At 40.1% G+C, this 21911-nt stretch overlaps 1 protein-coding gene across 3 annotated transcripts; it reads left to right on the top strand.

Moving 5' to 3' along the window:
- The first annotated feature begins 220 nt into the window (after positions 1-220).
- LOC149313242 (succinate--CoA ligase [ADP/GDP-forming] subunit alpha, mitochondrial) lies at positions 221-18206 on the top strand. Of its 3 annotated transcripts, none has more exons than XM_089526334.1 (9): positions 221-333; positions 2712-2815; positions 6685-6801; positions 8067-8279; positions 8901-8958; positions 11284-11367; positions 13783-13934; positions 15414-15602; positions 17945-18206. In XM_089526334.1, exons 1-9 carry the CDS (start codon positions 282-284, stop codon positions 17969-17971), a joined length of 996 nt encoding a protein of 331 aa, XP_089382460.1. In that variant the 5' UTR covers positions 221-281; the 3' UTR covers positions 17972-18206. The 3 variants fall into 3 exon arrangements, with proteins under 3 accessions (XP_089382460.1, XP_089382463.1, XP_089382462.1); XM_089526336.1 differs by lacking the exon at positions 221-333 and adding an exon at positions 1184-1313; XM_089526337.1 differs by lacking the exon at positions 15414-15602.
- Positions 18207-21911: the final 3705 nt, after the last annotated feature.

Raw genomic sequence — 21911 nt, forward strand, 5'->3', positions numbered from 1 at the left:
AACGAGCCGGTGCGTACCAAGGGTAGTAAGCACTCGCGCTTCTAGCGAGGGGTTCCCCCTTCCGTCGTCGCCGTTGGTATGATTCCCGTCTCCCTCATGTTCGCGTATTTTATTTTTACTGGTAGGAAAAGCAGGCGTTGTGTGTGGCCACCCCGCCAGCAGTGTGCGCATGCGTATTGAGGAGAAAAATCCAAAACACGTGACCGGAAGAGTGTTTTTTTCCCCCCGGCGAGGACCCCCCTTGTCATTGGGACTCGGGGTGAAGGCGGCGCGCCGGGAGGATGTCTTGCTGCGGGAGCGGCGCTCGGGGCCTCGGCCGCCTCCTGTTCCTCCGTAAGCGAAGGGCTCTGGCTGGGCCGCGCCCCCTGTCCTCTCCTCGGTCCGCTGTGGTCACGTGATATTGAATGCCTCCTCCCTTTTCCCTTTAAAACTTCTCAGCGCGTCCTTGGCAAGAGAGAGGGTCCTGTAGCTTCTGAAACGTTACTTTATGGTCGAAGCCCGGTCAAGACACACTTTTAGGTCCCAAACACACACACTGCAGAAATAACCCGCTTTGAGACCGCTTTAGCTGTCCTGGTTCAGTGCAAGGGAATCCTGGGAACGGTAGTTTATTGTGGCCCCACCAGAGCCCTCTCTGATAAATGTCCCACAAAAACACAGTTCCCAGAATTCCCCAGCATTGAGCCAAGGCAGTTAAAGCGGTCTCAAAGTGGGTTATTTCTGCAGTGTGTGTTTGGGACATATGGTTCTGGAAAGCAGGGTTTGACTCCCTCACTGTTGTGTATTGTGTATCGTCTGTGTATATCACAGAGAAGCCATCAACAGTAATTTTACATCTGTCATGAAGTGGGTAAAAACTCCAAGCTACAGCTAATTGGCTCAAAACCAATATGCTGATTTAATTATATATATATATATATATATATATATATCACTCTTCTCTTTTGCTGTTAGACCAAAAGCCTGCTTAGCGGAGACTTGGCATGTACTCAAATAATCACTGGCAAAAGCAATGAAGACGAGTATTATTTGCAGAAGGAGAGGGCATGCCATAAAGCAAACATGGTTTCTTGATTGAGGCAGGCTTCTTGGGGAAGTTAGTTTGAAGTTTGTGCAAATGGATCCTTCCTGCTTAGTTTCTTCAGAGATTTGGCCTTTAGCATCCGGATTCAGTTCCTAAATTACGCTTTGATTGAGAGTTCCTGCATGGCAGAATGGGGCTGGACTGGATGGCCCTTGTGGACTCTTCCAACTCTATGATTCTATGACGCATGATACTACCTCCGTTTTAACCTTGCCAACTGAATTCCTAGGTATTGCTTCAGGTGTATGTCTCCTCTTTCTAAAGAAAAATAACAGCTGATGTCAGTCATAATTGTTTTATAGTTTATAAACAAAGAAAGAATGAAGAGAGCCATTTGAATGTGGGATAATAAAGTCAGAATTAACATCTGTGACTTTCATACCAGTTTCATACCATATGGAGCCTTGGTGGCCCAGTGAATAAATGCTGGTCCTGCAGCCACAATGTTGTAAATTCAATCCAGGGAGGGCTCCAGGACCCACTCAGCTTTCCATCCTTTCGTAGGTCAGTAAAATGAGTATCCAGGTTTGGGGCAATTGGCTTACACATTGTAAACCACTCAGGGAGTGCAAGTTCACTGATAAGCAGTATAGAAATGTACTTGGTATTTAACGCCCAGGAACAGGAAGTGATCAGACCAAAAGATCCTTCCCCCCCCCCCATTGGAGGGGTTAAAAATAGTAATTTTCTGGGTAGTGGAAGGTGTGTGTGGGGGTCACTGTACACAAGAAATAATGCAATCAGATGCAGTTATTTACTTATTGCGTTATTTCTTTAACAGAAACTTTGATATCAGAGATAGAAATAACATAGAAAGAATAGGCATGGATTCATTGTGTTTCTACAATTTTTTAAATTTAAAAATATGCACATAAAAATGAAACAAACAGGCCAAGTAAGTCTTGCGTTTGTAAAAACCTTTTGAATTGAACCTTCTGGTTTCAAAACATCTTCTAAAATGCATCCCAGGATGACTTTTTTTCTTTCTTTCATCAGCCTCCATTTAAGATTTCCATTTTGGTGCACAGGAAAGGATTCTGGAGGCAGCTGCTTTTATCTTGCTTGTAATAAGTAGGCATACGCAGCTACAGTACGGTCAGTTAGTGCAGAATCCCATTCTTCCCTCCCAGCTCAGAATTGCTTTGTTTACTATAGACACATTGCTGCAGTCCAACATCAAAAATCTGTGCAATGTTTCCAAGCTCTTGTTCACACAGTGTGACTAGGGACAGAAAATATCCTCTCTTTGTTGTGGTTTAGAGCTGTAAGTTCTTGGTATGCATGCTAAATGCAGCTTGCTTTTGTGTGAAGAAAAGCATTTCTAATTTTTGTAACTGCATTTTCCAATGTAGCATTTAAAGATGGGACGCAGTGCTTTCTTTGCTGATTTTACTTCCTTTCAGCCCACAATTATTCTCAAATCAAGTAGACAATATTGAATGGACAGCTTTGCTTCCCCTTTCTGATTAATTTTAAAGGTACTGATGTGTTCTCTTTTCTTTCTCAATGATGAAAGCTATTTTGCTAATTGTCAAAAAAAGTATAATGAAGCCTAATTCCTTGAGGATTTGTGGACATAATGAATGTGTATGTAGCATTATTTTCATGTATCTTTTTCTTTTTTTAGTGCAGAAAAATGGTGTACGGCATTGCACCTATTCAGCCTCACGGAAGAATCTTTACATCACTAAAGACACAAAGGTCATTTGCCAGGGTTTTACTGGCAAACAGGTGGGTGTATCAGTGGTCATTCAGATCCTTGGAACTTTACTCATACTGCGCCACAATGATTCTCAGACTGTGTTTGGGAATCTCTGAGCGTTTAGAGGTTCCTTAGAAGATTGATAATGGTGATCAATCTTTCTTGAAAGATGACTTGCCAACTATGTTTTTGCTATGTTGGAGGACACACTTTCAGCTTGCACAGGACAATGACAAGGCTCTAATTATTCTGTCAGGAAAAAATGTGTACTCTAGTTAGCTCTGAAAACCTCAAAGCTGTGTCTAGCAGTAATGATTATGCTATACACAAAATTAAAATGTAATACTTATGTTTATGAAATAGATGGTAAGTTGAACTACCCAGGGAAAGCTGATTAAAATAGGCGTGTTTTCAACATACATCTAAAAACATGTGGCTGGATCATGTTGAATATTAGAGGTGTGAATATTACAAATAGCGGATATTTCCTGCATCACTAAATATCTTGGCTGAGTGACTCAAAAACAGGCCTCAGGAGTTTGTGGCTTTAGCTGGAAAGCCCCTCCAGATTATCTCATTTGCTGAATGGATTTCTAGGAGTGAAGGGGGTCTCCAGTAGACTCAGTGTGAAGCATACTTTAGATTCCCTCTCACCTGTAACAGAGAGCTGGCATGGTGTAGTGGTTCGAGTGTTGGACTGTGACTCGAGATCATGGTTTGATTCACCATTCAGCCATGGAAAACCACTGGGTGACCTTGGGTGAGTCACATGCCCTCAGTCTCAGAAAACCCTGTCTGTCAGGATCTGCCCACACTCTTCAGTTCAGTAAACCAGTCTTCTATATGTTAACACCAAAAATTTTATTTCAGTAACCAAAGTTAACAGCTTGACTTCTGCGGACAGGACTACCTTAATATCCAACTGCATGCATATAGAAAGTACGTAATTCCCCTTATAACTTTGCAGACTTTCTCCCTGTTCATTCGTATTCTAAAACTTTCACAGACCACCTCCTGCCCTTTTAACTCAGGCTCTACTCAAGCTATAGAATTGACCTTGATGAATGCCAGTACCAACTCCCCCCCGTCACATAGTAACCAGTCAGGCAAGATTTTTTCTCTTGTAAATCACCACATATCCCATCATATACCACAATGAAATCCCCCCCCCCCACACACACATATCTATCTATCTATCTATCTATCTATCTGAGATTCCATAATCCTATTTAAACATGATGTCCAAATAACATTTCTAGAAATAAAAACAAACACAGTAGCTTTACAAAGGAAAAGTAAAAATAACAGCAAACCACTTTTATGCCAGGATCTGCCTGAATCTTGACACCAGGATGGGTTTGCCTTAATGTTGCCATAAGTCAGAAAGGAGGTGAAGGCACACAGTGTCAACAAACAACATCTCTAACACCTTGCAGACAAGCTGGTGTGTGTTAGTAAACTTAAAACAGTATGGTTTGAATTTTACAAACAGTATGCTTTTCACTTTTCACTTTGGGTTAAACCAAAGATCTATTAAACTCAGTATCTTCTCTTGCTTTACAGCTGACCAGAAAAGCCCTGATGGGTTAAATTAAAGGTTCATCAGACTCAGTATCCTGTTTCTAACAATAACCAGTTGATTGACTCTGGAAAGCATTTTAGATGAAATCGTTAGCCTTCCCTCCATTTTGTCCCAAACATTTGGAATTGATTAATATTGTCGCCAATTAAGTTCCGTGTAGCTGTTGACAGAGATGACATTTTGGTCTTCAGATCTACCTTTACACATTTAAATTCAAATGAACCATCATGCCATCTAGTGGTCAAGAATTTTCTAAGCTGGTTAGGTGTTTTTTCTCACTCATACATGGCAAGAAATTCATTGGTTGACTGTGAAAGAAAATGGAAGAAAGTAGGCTTTTCCCCCACAGCTTCAGAATTTCTGGAAATTTTATGTGTCTAGCTGCATGAGGCCATAGTAATGTTTTTGAGAAGTTACTTGTTTAGAACTCCAACTCCTAGAATTTCCCAGCCAGAAATATGTTAAAAAGAAAGAAAGAAATCAGAATTTTTCTAATCTGTGCTGCTGTTCACCCCTACTCTAGTTGATTGTTTTGCTGAATGAAGCTGCTGTTTGGAGTGGTTTTAATTTATTGTTCTTTGTTACTCTTCTGATGCTGTAGGCATACTTCAATAAACAAAGCTTCTGACAAAGAAGCTCCATTTTTACAAAGTCGTCTTCTGCCCACCCATCCACTCCTCTTTTCCTCCTTGTCCTCTTTCTAGCTGAAGGTTTTTTTATAGAAAGAATTGGGAGGGTGTTGAAGAACTGCAGAAACACAGATTTTCAGTTGCTGGGTTGCAGTAAACAGTGCAGTGAAGCCTGCACTGGGAATGAATGGGATACTCTCAACTGATCCTATGCTAGTTCTGTGTTCCTGCCTATAGTAGGCAAAGTAAAGGCAGCTGCCTTTAGAATCCCTTGCTGAATATGTGTGATCAAACATAACGGAGAGAAAGGGGGAAGTGAACTAGCTGGTTCGCCAGCTACCCTCAGCAAGTAAAAAAAGTATAAAACTATAAGTTTGGACACCAAAATGGAAATTAGAATCAAAAAAAGCAGTGGCTGGTGAAAGAAAGAACAAAATAATTACTAGCTGCCTTTTAGAAAAAGCTTTCAAATGGTCTGTAAAAGGTCCAAAATGTTTTTCTTTGTTTATGCAAGACTTACTTGACCTGGTTGTTTCATTCCCCATGAATATACTGTTAGTTTTTACTAAAAAAAATGGTGAAACATGTTGAACTACTCTTAATTTGTTGTATAGGAACCTAACGCTCTTCTCTATTATTATTTCTACCTTAAATTTTCTTTAGAAGAAGTAATATCCAGGAACAGATCTGGTTTGTTATCTTGTTGTGTGCCTTCAAGTCGTTTCTGACTTATGGCAACTCTAAGGTGAACCTATCATGAGATTTTCTTTGCAATATTTGTTCAGAGAATGTTTGCCTGAGGCTGAAAGAATGTGAATTCTCCAAGGTCACCCAGTGGGTTTCATGGCCAAACTGGGAATGGAACACTGGTCTTCAGAGTCATAGTTCAACACTCAAACCACTATACTTCACTTGGCTCATTTGTTATCTTACACACACACACACACACACACTTTAGTTTTATAACTTTAGGGAGTGGAAGCTAATATCAATGTCATTTTTTTCATTCTTAGAATGAGCTTCTCATTTTATGTTAGTTTTTAATACAAAACAGAAACTCTAGGAAGCAATTGTTTTAGCAGTGTGCAGTTATGTAAGCATTAGGTCAGATTACTTAGTCAGCTGTTATGAATTATTCACTGATTGACACTTCTTGTTCTAAAGCCTTAGTCCATGCCAGGGGAAACATGTATAGTCCAGAAGATTACTTCACTTGGTAGTCTCTTGTATCACACTTACTATTTTGGGATGTTGATCTTTAATGGTAGCTATGAAATTGTATCCTCCTTCTAGAGGTAATCAAATATATTTTCAAGTCTGAATTTCTGGATATGCCACTTGGGGCCTTTTTTGCTTCAAGGGAAATGTCAGCATTGTTCCTGATTTGTAGCCACTCCACCAATTGTGAATAATTGCCTGTTTAGTTACATGGCAATAGTCTGATGGGATTTTCCCCTTTTGGATTGTTATGTGTATGTTTTCGATGTTAAAAGTGATTTTTAAAATCTCTGAATTTATCAGTTTAGTACTTTGTGTTTGGTCTGTTCCAAAAAATGTGCTAGATTTTGGAATTTATGGCAGTCCAGATGCTTACTGTAGTTTCCACCCATGTCCATAGGACTCGTCCTCTGTGCTGTTTCACTTCTAGTTTAATTTATAGTTTGACATGTTTGTATCTCTTTTGCAGGGTACCTTTCACAGTCAACAGGCGTTGGAATATGGCACCAATCTAGTAGGAGGAATTTCGCCAGGCAAAGGGGGCAAAACTCACTTGGGGCTTCCTGTTTTTAATTCTGTAAGGGAGGTAGGTAATAACATTTTGCTTCCAATACTATTTTCATAAGGCTGCCTTTACAGGCAGATGCAAAAGTTTGATGGGTGTCAAATGCAGTCTCTAGGATACTTGAGGAATCAGATGTTTGGATTCTGTACCAGTAATGGTAGTTGCCCATTAATGTTAAGTGCAGTTTTTCACCTTTAGAACCCTGAACACTTTGGGACCAGAACTGTCTGCACCCATAGGAACCTTACTTGGATTGCCATTAATAACTACAGCCTTTTCTGGAGTGGCCCCACATTAATGGAATTCCACTCCCCAGGAAGTGTACATGGCCTCCTCTTTAATGGTTTTTAAACAGATTTTAGAAACTTTTTTAAAAAATCTATTCATCTTTTTATTGGCTTTATTTGATTTTTTGAATTTTATTTGCTGCTCTTTTAAGCATTAACTTCCTGCTTTTGCTTTTTAAAGTGTTCTTGTTGGATAATATTTTATTTAGTAATTGCTGCAAGCTCCCTTATGAGGTGTTTACCTTTAAAGACAGGCTTCTCTGTGCTCCTGCCTCTAATCATATTCTGTACTGTATTTTAATCTCAAAATAATAAAAATAATAAAAACCCTATTCTGCCCTCTGGGGCTCCTCAGAAGCCCTGGACCCACTAGAATTGCCCATTCCATCTTAAATCCAAGCTTTCCTTTCTGTATATTTTCACCCACAGTTTTGTCATAGTATACATGTCACAAATCCACAGAGTTGAGGGAAGAAATCCCTGTAGGCAGATCTGAACAATACCTTTCAGTGCCACCTTCAGAAGGAGGCATGAATCCTGAAGCAATGCCATTGGCCAAGGATTCATGCATCCAGTGAGAACTGTGGTGTTTTGTCAGTGGCAGACTTACATTTTGCACAACACACTGTATTCTGAAACTTGGGATAATTTTCCAAAAAATAAAATAAACAAAAGCTTGTGATAGTATCAGGGATAGCCAACTGAAAGACTTGCTTGTCATGTTGAACTCTTTCTTCAGTAAGCTGAATGTCAAATCCAGCATTTTAAATAAATAGGGAATGCATATTTTAGTAAGTGGCCACTTCTTGGTTAACTCACAAATTTAAGGGATTGGCCCAATGTACACTGGCTTCGTTAAAAGATAGACCCATCGCAGAATCATTACAAATATTTAGATGGCAAAAAAGAGAAGCTTTGGTCTTGTTGACAAGAACATTCTTAGGGCAAACTGACTGTTTTCCAAAATGACGCTGTTTTATAAATTAATTGCATCTTTAGGCTAAAGAAAAGACGGGTGCTTCTGCCTCTGTAATATATGTGCCACCTCCTTTCGCTGCTGCTGCAATCAATGAATCCATTGACGCAGAAATCTCCCTTGTTGTGTGCATTACAGAAGGTATTCCTCAACAGGACATGGTGCGTGTCAAACACAGATTGCTTCGACAGGACAAGACTCGGCTTGTTGGCCCAAATTGTCCGGGAGTTATCAACGTAAGGGCTCAAGTGGAATTAAAACAGATTGGTATCTCCTTTTCTTTCTTTCTTTCTTTGTATATTTTTTTAAGAGAATGAAAGTCTGTAAATTTTTACCGAAGACCAAAATACCATGTAATATAGTACCCTTGCTTGTCATTTGAGATTATCTTCTTGATAAGCAGGCATCTTTTGTTTAACCATTTTCTATGGGGCAGCATATGGTGTGTCTCATTTGGTGCCCTGTCATAGTCTCTTCACTATAGCATTGCTATAAAAATGAGGCCAAGTGCCTTTATAAACCAGTGTTTTCCAACTGATGGCATTCTGCAGTTAGACGGTTAGTAATGTCAGGAAAGCTTTCTTGAAAAAAAAATTTGCTCACCCTCTCTACTGCAGTTGTAGTCATCTGACAGTGTTCTCTGTTTATTCAAAATGTTGATGAGGGCACCTGACAGAAAACAGCCTGGAAGAACTGAGTGTATGTCCTAGAAAGCAATCCAGAATTCTTTTTGAAGTCTAGCTGTTCTGGACAGGCTAGACACCTGGCTTTCTGAAAGCTTTTATGCTAGACTAGGCAAGAAAGTCTAATAAAATCTTATGAAGGTTTTTCTTCTTTGGTCTTGTTTTCTTTTTCAGCCTGGAGAATGTAAGATTGGTATCATGCCTGGACACATTCACAAAAAAGGAAGAATTGGTAAGATTTCAGTTTAAGTCTGATGGAATTTCTCAGAAACTGGAGACATGATTATCATGTAGTACATTTAAACTTCATTTTTACCATCCTAGGCCTAAATCAGTTGTTAGTGTTATCTAGAGTAGATTAATTGAATTACTGGAACTTACATAAATGCTGACTTTCAAGATCCTATTTATTTAAGGAATTGAGTAGCTGCTGCTGCTGCTACTAACACTCTTATTGTTATTGCTGTAATCGTGTTATGCTGGGGAAGAACTTCCAACCCTGGGAAGGAATCCCCATTCCCCCTTGCATTTTATATCTGGCTCACAGTCTCCTCCCAATAACACCATTGTTTCGTGATTTCCCAGTTATTGTGTAGCTTTTTTTTCCAGTTTTAAAAAGTCGAACTGTCTCTCATAGCGGTAGGAAATGTTTTTAAATCTTAGCCTTTTAATCTTAGCCTTTTGCCTTTGGCGCACTGGAATTTGGCCCTTGAAAATTCTGGAACTGAATGTGGCTCTGGTATTGAGAGAGGTGTTCCTCTCTTACGTTATGGAATTAGCTAGGACCACATCCTTCCAGTCTTAATCAGAAGACTCCAGAGGAAGAGTAGGAAAGAAATTTTCTGAGTTTTCTCCAATAAAATTTTGTAAGGCATGGAAACAATAGATGTCAGGTTGCATCCCATGGCAAATGGCAGCTCTCAATTCCTGACATACTGTATATATTCATGTATAAATCTAGAAATTTTGGTTAAAAAATTGAACCAAAAAACCTGAGTCAACTTATCCACAGATCAATGTAAGTACATTTGGACCTCCTTATCCACAGATTTTTTAATCCACTGAGTCAAGCTTCCACGGCTTGAAAATATTTTTAAAAAATATAAATTCCAAATAGTAAACCTTGGCCCCATACAGACAGGCCAAAATAAAGCTGCTTTGGCTCACTTTGGAGGTATGCTGTTTAAATGATGCATGCGTACTAAGAGTCCGGCAGCCGTGCCAAAGCCACGACCCAGTCCTAAGGACTGGAGTGCATCTTTGACGTGGCTTCTGGACTCTTAGTAGGCATGCATCATTTAAACAGCATACCTCCAAAGTGAACCAAAGCAGCTTCATTTTGGCCTGTCTGTATGAGGGCCTTTGATTTTTGTCATTTTATATAAAAGACACTATTTTACTATGCCGTTGTATGTAATGGGATTTTGGTATCCACTGGGGTGTGTGTGTGTGTCTTGGAACCAAACCCCAGCTGATAACAAGGGCCCACTGTACTGTACTTTAAATAATTTGTGTGTGTGTGTAAAAACTATTCCTTGGCGAAAGGCAAGAGTTTAATGTATCCTGAAGCACTGCTCCCCTTCTACTCTCATGCATTCAGCCTCTAGTATGAGCACAAAGTTATGCCTGATGGGATTTTGTAAGTTTCTTGACATTGTTTTCTTTTGCTTTGTCCTTTATATCCTTCATTACATACTCCTAAGTTTTACCCCTGACTTATCCACAGGTCATATCAAAATCCATAATTTTGGCCCCAAAACCTGCTCTCCACTTATACATGAGATTGACTTATAGTCAAGTATATACAGTAAGTTCATTGCAAAAGAAGGGTTATTCCCACTAGAGTTTAGGCAGTCTTCCCACCAACCATATCGTGGCCGAATTCTGGATGTCTGAGGAGTGGTGTTATTATTATTTATTTTCTCACAACAAAGGGAATTTCAAATCCCATTCTCTGAACTTGTCACTCTCAAAACCAATTGCTGTATCAGTCCTACATCTGCCATAGAGTGTATATAAACATAGTAGTGATAACTTGAAATTTGCATGTATTTCCAACCAAGCAAGTACACATTCAACCTTATTAGACATACAATTGTGTGGCTACTATTTGTGTGGTCTGTGGCTGATCCTGGACTTTCAGTATGAAATAAATGAATGAGAACATGTCCGATTCTACTACATTTGGGGGTGTTTTCATTTCTTCAGTTTCACAATCTGGGAATTCTGTACAATGAGTATATACGCTCCAGCTGCTCATAAATCTTTGCTGTAAAGGTCCCACTTCCATCTGGAGTGATTTGAGTCCACTTGTGCTAATTCATTTCAATTGAGCTAATGTAATAGGGGCTACCGGATTAATAGGACCCTTCTCTTTTCCATCTTGGCTTTGTAATCTCAATGTAATGTTCAATGTCTTGCAAGAATAATTTAGAACACAATGGCTTTGTATGAATTTATTATATGTGTTGTCACATAGAAGTGAATACATACTAAGGCCAGATTGTAATTTAAGCTGTTTATCTGCAATTATCTTTTTTTCCTCCTCATCCTTCAGGTATTGTATCACGATCTGGTACTCTGACATATGAGGCTGTTCATCAGACAACTCAAGTTGGACTGGGACAATCCTTCTGTGTTGGTGGGTTTGAGAGACACTCAGTCCATGTGTAAGACAACACATAAGAATTGTAGACAACTATTTAGATCGCTAACACTCTTTCCCTTCTACCTTTAATTTTTCTTTGAAGTGGTGCTCATTTGACACCTCTTCCACAGTAGCCTATGCAAAGGATAACAAATTCAAAGGATATTATAGTAGTTGGGATGTGCAATTAGAGTTAAATTATGGGACTCACAGTTCTAGATGCTTCTGAGTGCTTTTTAAACCCCACAAATTATAAGAGGGAGACCTATTGCTATCCCTCTGAATTGGCTTCATGGTTCCACCATGCAGTGATGCCTGAAGCTTATCTGGAGAGAAGGGCAGTACTTCTGACCTTTGTTCTGGTGTCCTCTGGAGTAAACATATAAGTGGTGCCTGGAAGCATGAGGCCATCTCGAACAGAATCATAAAACTAGTGTTGTGAGTTTATGAAGCCTTGACACAGTGCCTCTGTAAATCATAGAATCAAAAGGTTCCTATTAGAGTTCTTGACTCAGTTCTAGCTTAGAGCTTTTTAAGGTTTCAGGGAGTACTTCACAAATAACCTTTTCTTATGAAGGTCCTTTTTTGGCACCATGCTGAGAGGCTCAGTTAGGAAGGAGATGTTCCAGCTGTTTTTCTTTTAACATGATGAAAAAAAGTTTCAGAGGATTGTAGATTTAAAAGTAGTTCTTCTGGCTTCTCCCTTTGCTTTTTGGGAATAACACCCAAGAGTGAAGAAAATCCCTCCCCCCCCCCCCCAATGTGTATGCAAAGCATTTCTGTCCAATTATCTATGTTGTAATGCATTAAGGTAAAAAGAAATGGTTGGACATTCATCAGCTATGGCATGCTGATGTAATGTCTTGTAGGACCGTGTCTTCTGAGTAAAATTGGTTGCAGAATTTCAGCTCAGAGTGACAGATCAGTCTAGTTGAGAAAGCAAGGGATGAATTAGTCTGCTGTAGCAAGATTCTGGCAGGATGAATGGTTTTGAGAAAATCGCACCATATTTTGAACAGCTATTAACAATTTATATGACTGAGCTTTTCATAGGATGCTGTCAGTGCAGAATGATGGAGTAGACAGGGCTTCTGTCTGTGCTCATAACCTTTAGAAAACTGAAATCTACAAAGTTGAACGAGACAAAAAATGGCAGTTTGTGGGAGAGAGTTAATTACCTGTTGCAATCCAAATCTGCATCCAGTTTCCAGAGATCAGGAATTTTAACCAAATTCTAAAATTGACTAGCAGAACTGAACAAAAACTGTAATGAAAGCAACAGTTAGGGATGAAGCAGAACACCTCGAAGGGCAGTTTGATGCTGCCCCTGACAAAGCCTGATTGGGGCTGTGGCAACTGCATGCCATGGCCCAATCCACCTTTTTGCTAGCCAAAAAAGAAACGGCAAACAGCTGTTCTTTTTTACACCAACAAAAAGCCAGCTTTTCATCAGCCAGAAGCTAGCTTTATGGTGCTCTGGCGGTGTGCAGCGTTTAAACATCGCACCACCGGAGTGTCCAGAAGCCAGCCCATGTGTGGGCTGACAGGTGGCATGAAGCCGGCTTCAGAGCATACAACGTCAGTGTTATATGTCTGTTTAACCCAAGTTAAAATTTTATAGAATGAGGAACACTAAAGCTAAGAGTTAAGCACAAAGCTAACAAATAGCAGTTTTTCCCCCCTTTTGAGTTTCATTTGTTCAAACTGAAAGTATTGGGAGGAAATCCTTTGGCAATTTAGCATAAATCATAAAGAGATCTGCCAGTACAGTAGATCTGTGTACTTTCAGATGGGGGGGGGTGATGTGATACACTGGCCCCCATTTTTCAATGCCCTGAAACTCCCAGTACCCCCAGACTCTTCAAAACATTGTTTAAACATTTCTCCCTTCGACAAAATGGCTCAAAACGTCCATCAGATGTGATCATTTCACTCCCCCTATCCTTCATGCTTCACCCTGGCATCTGCCACAACTCAGCTGAAAAAATATTGGAAGTAACATGATGTCTAGTTTTGTCAGGAATGCCAGTGCAGTCTGCTGTTGGGTTAAAAAAAATGGCCCCTGCCCCCTCCCTCATTGCCCATGCCAGGCATAGACAATGCCGGTTTAAATGGTCTTAGTTTTAGGTCTGCTTCAAATAGAATACAACTAATTTTTATTTTATGCTCCTGAAAATTATTGTAGTTTTTCTGAAACCAGAAAGATTGATAATTGTTTGGACAACAGTAACTGAACAATCTAAAATGTTATTTAATAGCTGAAATAATTGTTGGCAAGTTCAAGAGTGCTGTTACTTAAGTAAAAGCAAGAATTTCAACATTAAATACTGAAAGTCAGGAATCCCTCTTCATGCACTTGGTCTTGAAAGCACATTTTTGCCTTCTATGGTCTTCTTTGACTCCCTTCAGGAATCGGTGGAGATCCATTTAATGGAACTAATTTTATTGACTGTCTGGACGTCTTTCTGAAGGATCCTCATACTGAGGGAATTATACTGATAGGCGAGATTGGTGGAAACGCTGAAGAAGATGCCGCTGACTTCCTAAAGAAAAACAATTCTGTAAGCTTAAATGGTTTAACAATATTTCCAGCATCATGCAGTTGGATGAGACTACAAGGGCCATCCACTGCTCCACCCTGCTATGTGTGAAGGTTCTGTTCTTGAAGAGGAAGAAGAAACAACCTTTTAAAAAAACACCAACACTGACTTTTATTCAACTCTGTAAAGCCAGTGGGTTGAATCCAAATATGCCCTTCCATTCACGGAAAGACTTCTGTGAAACATCACTTTTATCACTTTCCCCACCACTTTCAATCTACTGCTCAACATTTCCAAGGCAGTGTTTTTGGCAAAAAGTTACAGTTCTCCCAGCTGTCCACAGAGGGCCATCTTGAACTGTACCTGTCCAGTAACCTAGAGATGTGAATTGGGTATGTAGACTACTTAATGACAGTTGTAAAGATGTTTTTAGGGATTTTAAAAATTCCAAATGCCCCCCTGAGCCTTCTAGTGGTGGTGGTGGGGAATTGCAACACCCCCCCCCCCAAATGTTGTTTCTCTCCCCAGTTTAAAACAGCATGGGCATGGGGAATCTTTCCAAATTGCCTTCCATCCCTTAAAGCAGGGATTGGCAACTCTTGGTGGTTAAGGTCTTTGAGGTTTCTTCCAACTGCATGACTGTGTGCCACAATCCTCCTGCAATAAAATTGTCTCCTTATGGGGGCCATTTTTGTTAGGTTTTTGGCCTCACTTGGGCAGTTCTAGAACCAGGAAAGTCCTTTCTTTTAAAAGAGAGGTGACCCACAAGTGTGTTTCCTGTTTTTTTTTTTTTTTTTTAAGGTGCTTAAATCTTTTGGGGGCTGCAAAACATGGCAAAATTGTATCCCTTATCCCAGAGGCATTTGGGCAGCAAACATTTTTTCAAATTATTTTTTCAGAATATTTTCAAACCCCTGGGGACCATAAAAGCAGCCCCAGAGTGACTACTTTGCTCACCTCTGTTCTAAAATATGCAGGTAGGTATTTTGATTTCCCATTCCCGAAAACTGGAAAACAATTGAGGTGGGAGCCTGTGTGTGTATGTATATGCTTTCAAGTTACCTGTCAACTTATGCTGACCCCACAACAGACTTGAGGGTACATTTGGTCTGTTGGCCACAGTTTTCCCACTTCTGGTTTAGCTATTTCCCAGCAGAGAAGGAGCCAAGCCTCCTTAACATTGGGGTGGTGGCGCTACCCCAATGTTAAGGATGCTCGGACCTTCTCTGCTGGGAAGGGACGTATATCAGGTAAGAACCCATTTCCTTGGGTTTCATGCCTGGTTTTTGCTCAGCACAGGATTTCTGCTGCATAACAATACTCTTTTCTCTGACCAGGGTCCTCAGGGTAGCCCTTTACCATTGTCTCACTGTTGGCTTTATATAATTTTGTGTGTGTTGGCTAGCAATACTGTGTATTGGCTAGCAATAACTGTGCTTGCTGGAGTAGTTGCATTCCTTACCTACTCTCTTTTATGATATGAATCCTCTTTCATCACAGGGTTCAAACTCCAAGCCAGTTGTATCATTTATAGCTGGAGTTACTGCTCCCCCAGGCAGACGAATGGGCCATGCAGGGGCTATAATTGCTGGTGGGAAAGGTGGAGCAAAAGAGAAAATCGCTGCCCTTCAAAATGCTGGTGTCATTGTCAGTATGTCTCCTGCTCAGCTGGGATCGACTATATACAAGGTTAGTTAAGCAGAATTTAAAAAGTGGTGAAGATAATGATGCATTATCTTAATTTGAGTAACATGAAACTTGCTAGGATATAACTCAAATTTTGGGCCTTATAAAACTGAGCTTTCCAGAAGCTGTTGAACTTCAACTCTCAGATTTCTTTACCATTGGTAATACTGGCTAAGGTTGCTGAGAGTTGCAGTTCAGCATGTGGAAGACTACACAATTCCCAATTCTATTTTAGGGCCTGATCTTGAAGACATGTCATGATTTACCTTGAAGATGTGGCACAACGGGCCCTGGTTGACATCAGTTGGAACATAACAGTGACAAGTGGAGCCCTCATAGGCTTGTCACAATTTCAAAAACTTGCTACTGGTCACTATGGTTTCATTGCCCAATGCTCCATTTCCAAGAGACTTTCAGCTTCCAAGACACTTTTCTTTGTGCCCATCCTTGATCATATTCCAGATCATATGCCAGACCTAGCTTCATTTTGTGCCTAATGTCACACACTGAATTCTAAGGTACTTCCACTGTTCCTACTCAATTCCCCAATAATATTGATTCAGGGGTGTAGTTATGTGTAAATTTACAGCGCTTTATAAATAAAGGATAATAATAATAATAATATGTTTTCTTTATATACCGCTATTCCAAAGATCATAGCGGTGAACAGCAAGTAAGCTAATTAGCAAGTAAGCTAATAATAAAAAATTATACTTTCCCAAATGAAGTTTTCCTTCAGCCCCCAAATGTCCAGCCTTGCAGTAACTGGAAACTTAACTTGAACATTTAAAGATATGGTTTAGGTATCCAAAGAAAAGAAGCAGGCAAAAGTTATCAAGTTAATGTCAACACTGCAGATAGAATTTTTAGGTGTGAAGTATGTTTACTGTCTCTCTACAATGCTGGAAATTTGGGGACTAAAGGAAAACTTCATGGGGGGGGGGCAGAATTCTTATTTGGAGTGGCAATGCCCATATCCTTATATCTATCTTTCAAACCCAGCCTCAGCTTTAGCTCCTTAGCAGTTCTCCTGGAGTCAGCTGTATTCTTTAGCCGCAGTTCTGTATTCTGGATCTTTAGCCTCAATACCTCTCCTCACTTGCTTCAGGCACTGTGCATGTACTTGGCTTATTCTGCTTCTTTGCTAGTTTAACTGATTCAATGCATCCCTCCTATGCTATGTGAATGGGTGCACATGTGTGAGGGGAAGAGTTAGCAGCCAGAGAACAGGTGTGCTGTTGATGGAAGTGTTAACTGCTCTACTGGCAAAACCACCAAAATGTGTCTGTCCAGATCTTGATGGAGAGGGAGTCCATCTATTGGCTATGTTGGATAGGGTTGATGGGAGTTGCAGTCCAACAACATCTCAAGAGTCACCCAGTTCCCACTGCTGCTTTAAAAGTCTGCTAAAATTATCCTTGCTATTCTCTCAAGCTTTAACTGATTAATGCTGTTCCTTGGTTTTCATCTGTATTTTTTTTTCAGTTTTTAAAATTGATCCATTTTTAACCGTTTGGTTTTATTGTCAATAGTTTTGAGAACACATCAATGCAGGGCATGGCATGGTTTAACAATTGTTTTGTTAACTGCTGTCAAGTTGACTTCAGCTTATAGGGACCCTATGAATGAGAGACCTCCAAGACCCCCTGACATCAACTGCCCTATTCAGATGTTGCAGACTCAGAGCTGTGGCTTTCTTGATTGAATCTACACATCTGTAATGGGGTCTACCTATTTTCCTACTGCCTTCTACCATGTCATGTACTCTTTTCCACCCCTAATACGTCATGGCTTCTTATGATATGGCTAAAGTATGATAGCCTCATTTTAGTATCATAACTTTTAGGGAGAGTTCAGGCTTGACTTCATCTTGGACCCTTTTATTTGTCTTTTTCGTAGTCCGCAGGATCTATAGATCTCTTCCCCAGCCCCACATCTCAAATGAGTTGATTCTCTTCTTTTGCACTTTCTTCTCTGTTCAGCTTTCACAGCCATAAATAGAAATAGATTAAATAAATAAATAGTTTTCCACAAGTTTTTGAAGGGCCTGCTGGATGTGCTCATTGCAGAGTTGCCAGTCATACTCCCTGCACTGAAATCACGGGGCATCTATTTGACATCAGAGAACTCAGACAATGAACTGTCTTGCCTAATTACAAAGTCCCACTGTGACACCAAGAGCCGATTAGCTGGTGCCATCAAGAAAAACAGAGAACACCCAGGGCAAGGAAGAGATTATTTACAGATGTGGAATCAGCCATTTTAATACAGAGACAAGTGGTTGGCAAATACTTGTTATGACTATAATGAAACTTTTCTTTTCTTTTTTTTTTTTTAATCTCAAGGAGTTTGAGAAGAGGAAAATGCTGTGAGGGCAGGAGGAGGAGAAGGCACTGCCGTCAGAAAAAGAGGCCCGTACAGAAATACCAGCACAGCCCTACCCCTCTGTCCATGATCTGTACTACTCACCCACTCTTCTTTGTTAAAAACAGCTGACGTCAGTCTTACGAATCCAGCTTTAAAGCCATGTGCTTTCATTTCAGTGGCTCCTTTGTTCAGATATGATTGTACATCATAGCAAATGAATAAATCTACCACTAAAATTGATTATTTACTCTTGACAATTGGTACCTTTTTTCCTTTAGTCATTCTAATGCAGGCTATTATTGCTCAATACCTAAAATTACCTGGAAGCTTTAAGAATATATATTTCACAGTAAAAGTGCTTTTCCTCCTGGTACGAGTTTTTAAAACTTCATTTGGTACAGATGATTATATAGGAATTGGTCCCATTCATGGTTTAGATCCAGTTCCACCCAATTCACAGTTAAATTTTGCTGAGCTGCATAGAATTTAGGTCTGGTGTTGGTGAGAACCGTTATGAATACATTCTGTATGTCACAATGAATTATGTACTTGGTAGCCATGAAGTGAGAGAGCAGGATTTTTGTAAGTAGTCATGCCTGATGACACCACAGGGGTTCCCCTGAACACCCTTCTCAGATTGTTTTCTGGTGTCATTATATAGTACAGAAAGAATGGGCAAAGTGTGGCCCCTGAAACTCCCCAAGACCCCATCCCATTTAAAAAAGGGGGCGGGATCTGCCCAATTTTCCACTGGCAATTTTCCACCCAAAAAAACCTGTAGGAAAACGCAGTGGTTTTGCACACACACCCTAAGACCTTTTTGAAAAGCAGGGAAATCGTTTAAAAGGAAACTAGAAATGAATTACTTCCAGGTGCATCAGTGCGTAACACTCATGATCCCCCAAACAGCATATGGCACATTTAAAATCCAACTCCTGCTGACATTGTACAGCTAGTTGGTACAATACGTAATAAACATTTACAATTGGGGGGGACATCTCCCCCCCCAAAAAAAAATAACAAAAGAGTTTTCAAGGCCCTTTTTGTATGGGATGCATGGAAGATATTGATTTGTCTCAGATTTTGGAAACTGAATTTATAATATGGGATATCTGAGATTTTCTTTCTGTCTGTCTCCTGTTGACAAACCATTTTCTATTGGATGACAGTGTGTCATATTTAACGCTTTTGGTTGTTATACCAAAAAAACTGCATCCTCATGTGTGTTATATTCCTAGCACTGGTTCCTGCATACATTGTTGTTCTTGCATGCATCCTGCTTCTCAGCCAATGTTTTGCATCTCCTTTTTGGAAATTAGCTTCCCATTTGCTTTTTGTCTCCCACTGCAAGTGGCTTGTGCCATATGCTGTTTGGGAGATCTGAACTTTTTTAACAGCAGGGAATCCGCTTTTACAACATCTGAGCAGGTGAATCTCCTCCCCATTTATAATCTACGCTAATTTGAGATCTGCTTTTCCCTCTACAAAGAAAGCTATAATAGACCTAGCTCAAAAGAATGGTGTAACTAGTTCTGAATGATGTAACTAGTTCTGTAGCACAGGATGTTTAGACATGTGTTTCTCATCCTCACCCAGCAGTTTGTGATGGTGTGTGTGTATGTAGAGGATACTAAAGCTTGGAATTTACAGGGGTTAGCATTTTGCCTGTCCTGTCTAAAGATAGCTCTTGGATCTTAATCATATCATTCTGGTAAAGTCCCAAAATCCATATTGTAGTGTTCCTTTATTAGGGCAAAGGCACACACAGGTTTGTAAGCCTTTGAGATCTTTCAGTCTCTTCATCAGGCAAATGTTGCTCTAGAGATCCTGAATGCGTGTCACGTCTGTACCTTTTTGATTGGCTTCATAACAATATACCACAATATGGATATTTTATGGTCAATATGGCTACCTTTGTGTTTTGTAGTTGCCGTAAAGGCCTTGGTTTATCTCTCTGAAAAATGCTGTTTTAATATTCTTCTTGCTCCTGTATGATTCTCGGCTTTCTATGCAGCTTGAACTACTAATGGGTTGGCGGCACCTTAAAAAGAACACCCCATAGAATATCTATTGGAGATATATATTTCTGCAAATAATTACCAATGATCCTCTGTTGCCAAGATTTGCTCCTTCTAGGCATAGATAAAATGCAGTGGTCATAAATGAACCTTCTAGGCCATAACAAAAATTGATGAAATTTTCAGTTTGTTTTCATTATGAATGGAAATAAAATCAACAAAAGCAAATCGAAACTGGCTACTTATGGAATATGGCATTACTTAAAAGGAAAACCTGTGCATAAAGGCTGAGTTTTGGGAAGGGAGGGGGCGGGAAAGCGAACATTCTCATATTTTCAGAGAGTTTTTCCTTGTGGAATTGAAGCTGTTTCCAAAGCATCCAGTTAACTCTAGGTTTTTGCTTTTGTTTTCTTTAGTGACAAAAGGAAGGCACTAAATGCAGGTCTATCTAGAAAAGTTGTTCTCAGTCTTTGGTCCTGTAGTTTGGGACTTCAGCTCCCACAGTTCCTGGCCATTGGCTGTATTGGCTGGGCCTTTTGGAAGCTTAAAGTCTAAAACATCTGAAAGGGCCAATGTTAAAAACTGCAGATCTAGAAGCTGCATTACTGTATGTCCCTGGCTTCCTGTTTCAAGGCATATGGTTGGCTCCTGACCTTTCAGGGTGAGCAGATTGCACTCTGCAACCTTAGAGGTTGTGTGTACTCTATATATTACAGTACAACACAGATCTTGTAGTACCCTTGAGACTAACTGAAAGAAGTTTGCAGCATGAGCTTTCATAGACTTAAGTCTACTTCCTCAGATGCATTAGATGTATATTACAACATTAGACTGGCATGTATTCCAGAACTTGGACGTTTTTACTCTTATTTTACAAAACAGAATGTTACCATCTGTTAACTTACCTTGATTTGCAAACCAAAGCAAGTTAATTAACGCTCTGCAGAAAGTCTTTAAAGTATTTGTGAATGACATGGGAGAAAATCTAGCAGAAAGGTCACCTATGCACACATCCTGTAGAAATGCACACAAGCTGCACAAGGGGAAAATCATGGCTGGTCTTAACGGTGCTTTTCTTTGCTTCAGTGAGGCTCCTGTGTGAGATTTTCTGAGTGGATCATGCCTCTTACAATTGTAGAGATTGACATCTTTTTGTAAATTGTGGCTGGACTGTAGAGATCGACATCACTTTGTAATTGTGGCTGCACAACCGTGCCCTTCCAGCTGTCGTTTTGGACAACATACCCTATAAACTCCCTGTCCATTTGCTGTGTTGGCTGAGGGGAACTGTCTGGAGGTCTGTAACTGCCCATGGGTTATAAACTTTTCTTTTACATGCCTAACTACTCTGTTCTCTTCATTTAACAAATGTTCTATTTATGCATGAAAGAAAGAAAAGGGATTCTGCCTAAACACGAAGACGAACTTTACTGTTAGAACTATTTAGCAGTAGAATAGATTGCCTTGGAGAGCGATGGACTCTGCTTCTTTGGAGGTTAAACAAAGATTGGATTGGCATCTTTCGGGAGGGTGTAATTGTGTATTCCTTCATGTTGGGGTTGGTTGGATTAGATGACTCTTAACCCCCCCCCCCAACTCTTAAGATTATATAGTGCTATGGCTGTTGAGTCCAGGCAGGCCTTACCCTCTATGGGAGGGAAAGAGGGCCCGCCAACTGGAGTTTACTACACAGCTATTATCCTCTTTCAGAAACTGTTTATTTATTTGTGTGTCAAAGGGAGTCAAGTAGTATGGGGCTAAGCCATTTATTTTTGTGGTGATGTTTTCTACTGAGTCAGGCTAATGACCATTCAAGTTCAATGTTGTCTACAACAGGAGTGCTGATCTGTAGTTGGTCTGAGGCCCAGATTTTTGTTGTTGTTGTTTTGCCCTGGGACCCTCTAAAGCAGTGTTCCCCAAACTTTGG

Source organism: Sceloporus occidentalis, unplaced genomic scaffold (genome assembly GCF_023333645.1).
Source record: "Sceloporus occidentalis isolate IW3139 unplaced genomic scaffold, rSceOcc1.0.p SCAF_5, whole genome shotgun sequence".
Classification (NCBI taxonomy): Eukaryota; Metazoa; Chordata; class Lepidosauria; order Squamata; family Phrynosomatidae; genus Sceloporus; species Sceloporus occidentalis.

What these genes read in the sequence shown, in the direction of transcription:
- LOC149313242 (XM_089526334.1), top strand. Translation starts at nt 282, where the DNA reads ATGTCTTGCTGCGGGAGCGGCGCTCGGGGCCTCGGCCGCCTCCTGTTC. An exon ending in CGGCCGCCTCCTGTTCCTCC is followed by an intron (nt 334 to 2,711) that starts GTAAGCGAAGGG and finishes TTCTTTTTTTAG; the next exon opens with TGCAGAAAAATGGTGTACGG. An exon ending in TTTTTAATTCTGTAAGGGAG is followed by an intron (nt 6,802 to 8,066) that starts GTAGGTAATAAC and finishes TTGCATCTTTAG; the next exon opens with GCTAAAGAAAAGACGGGTGC.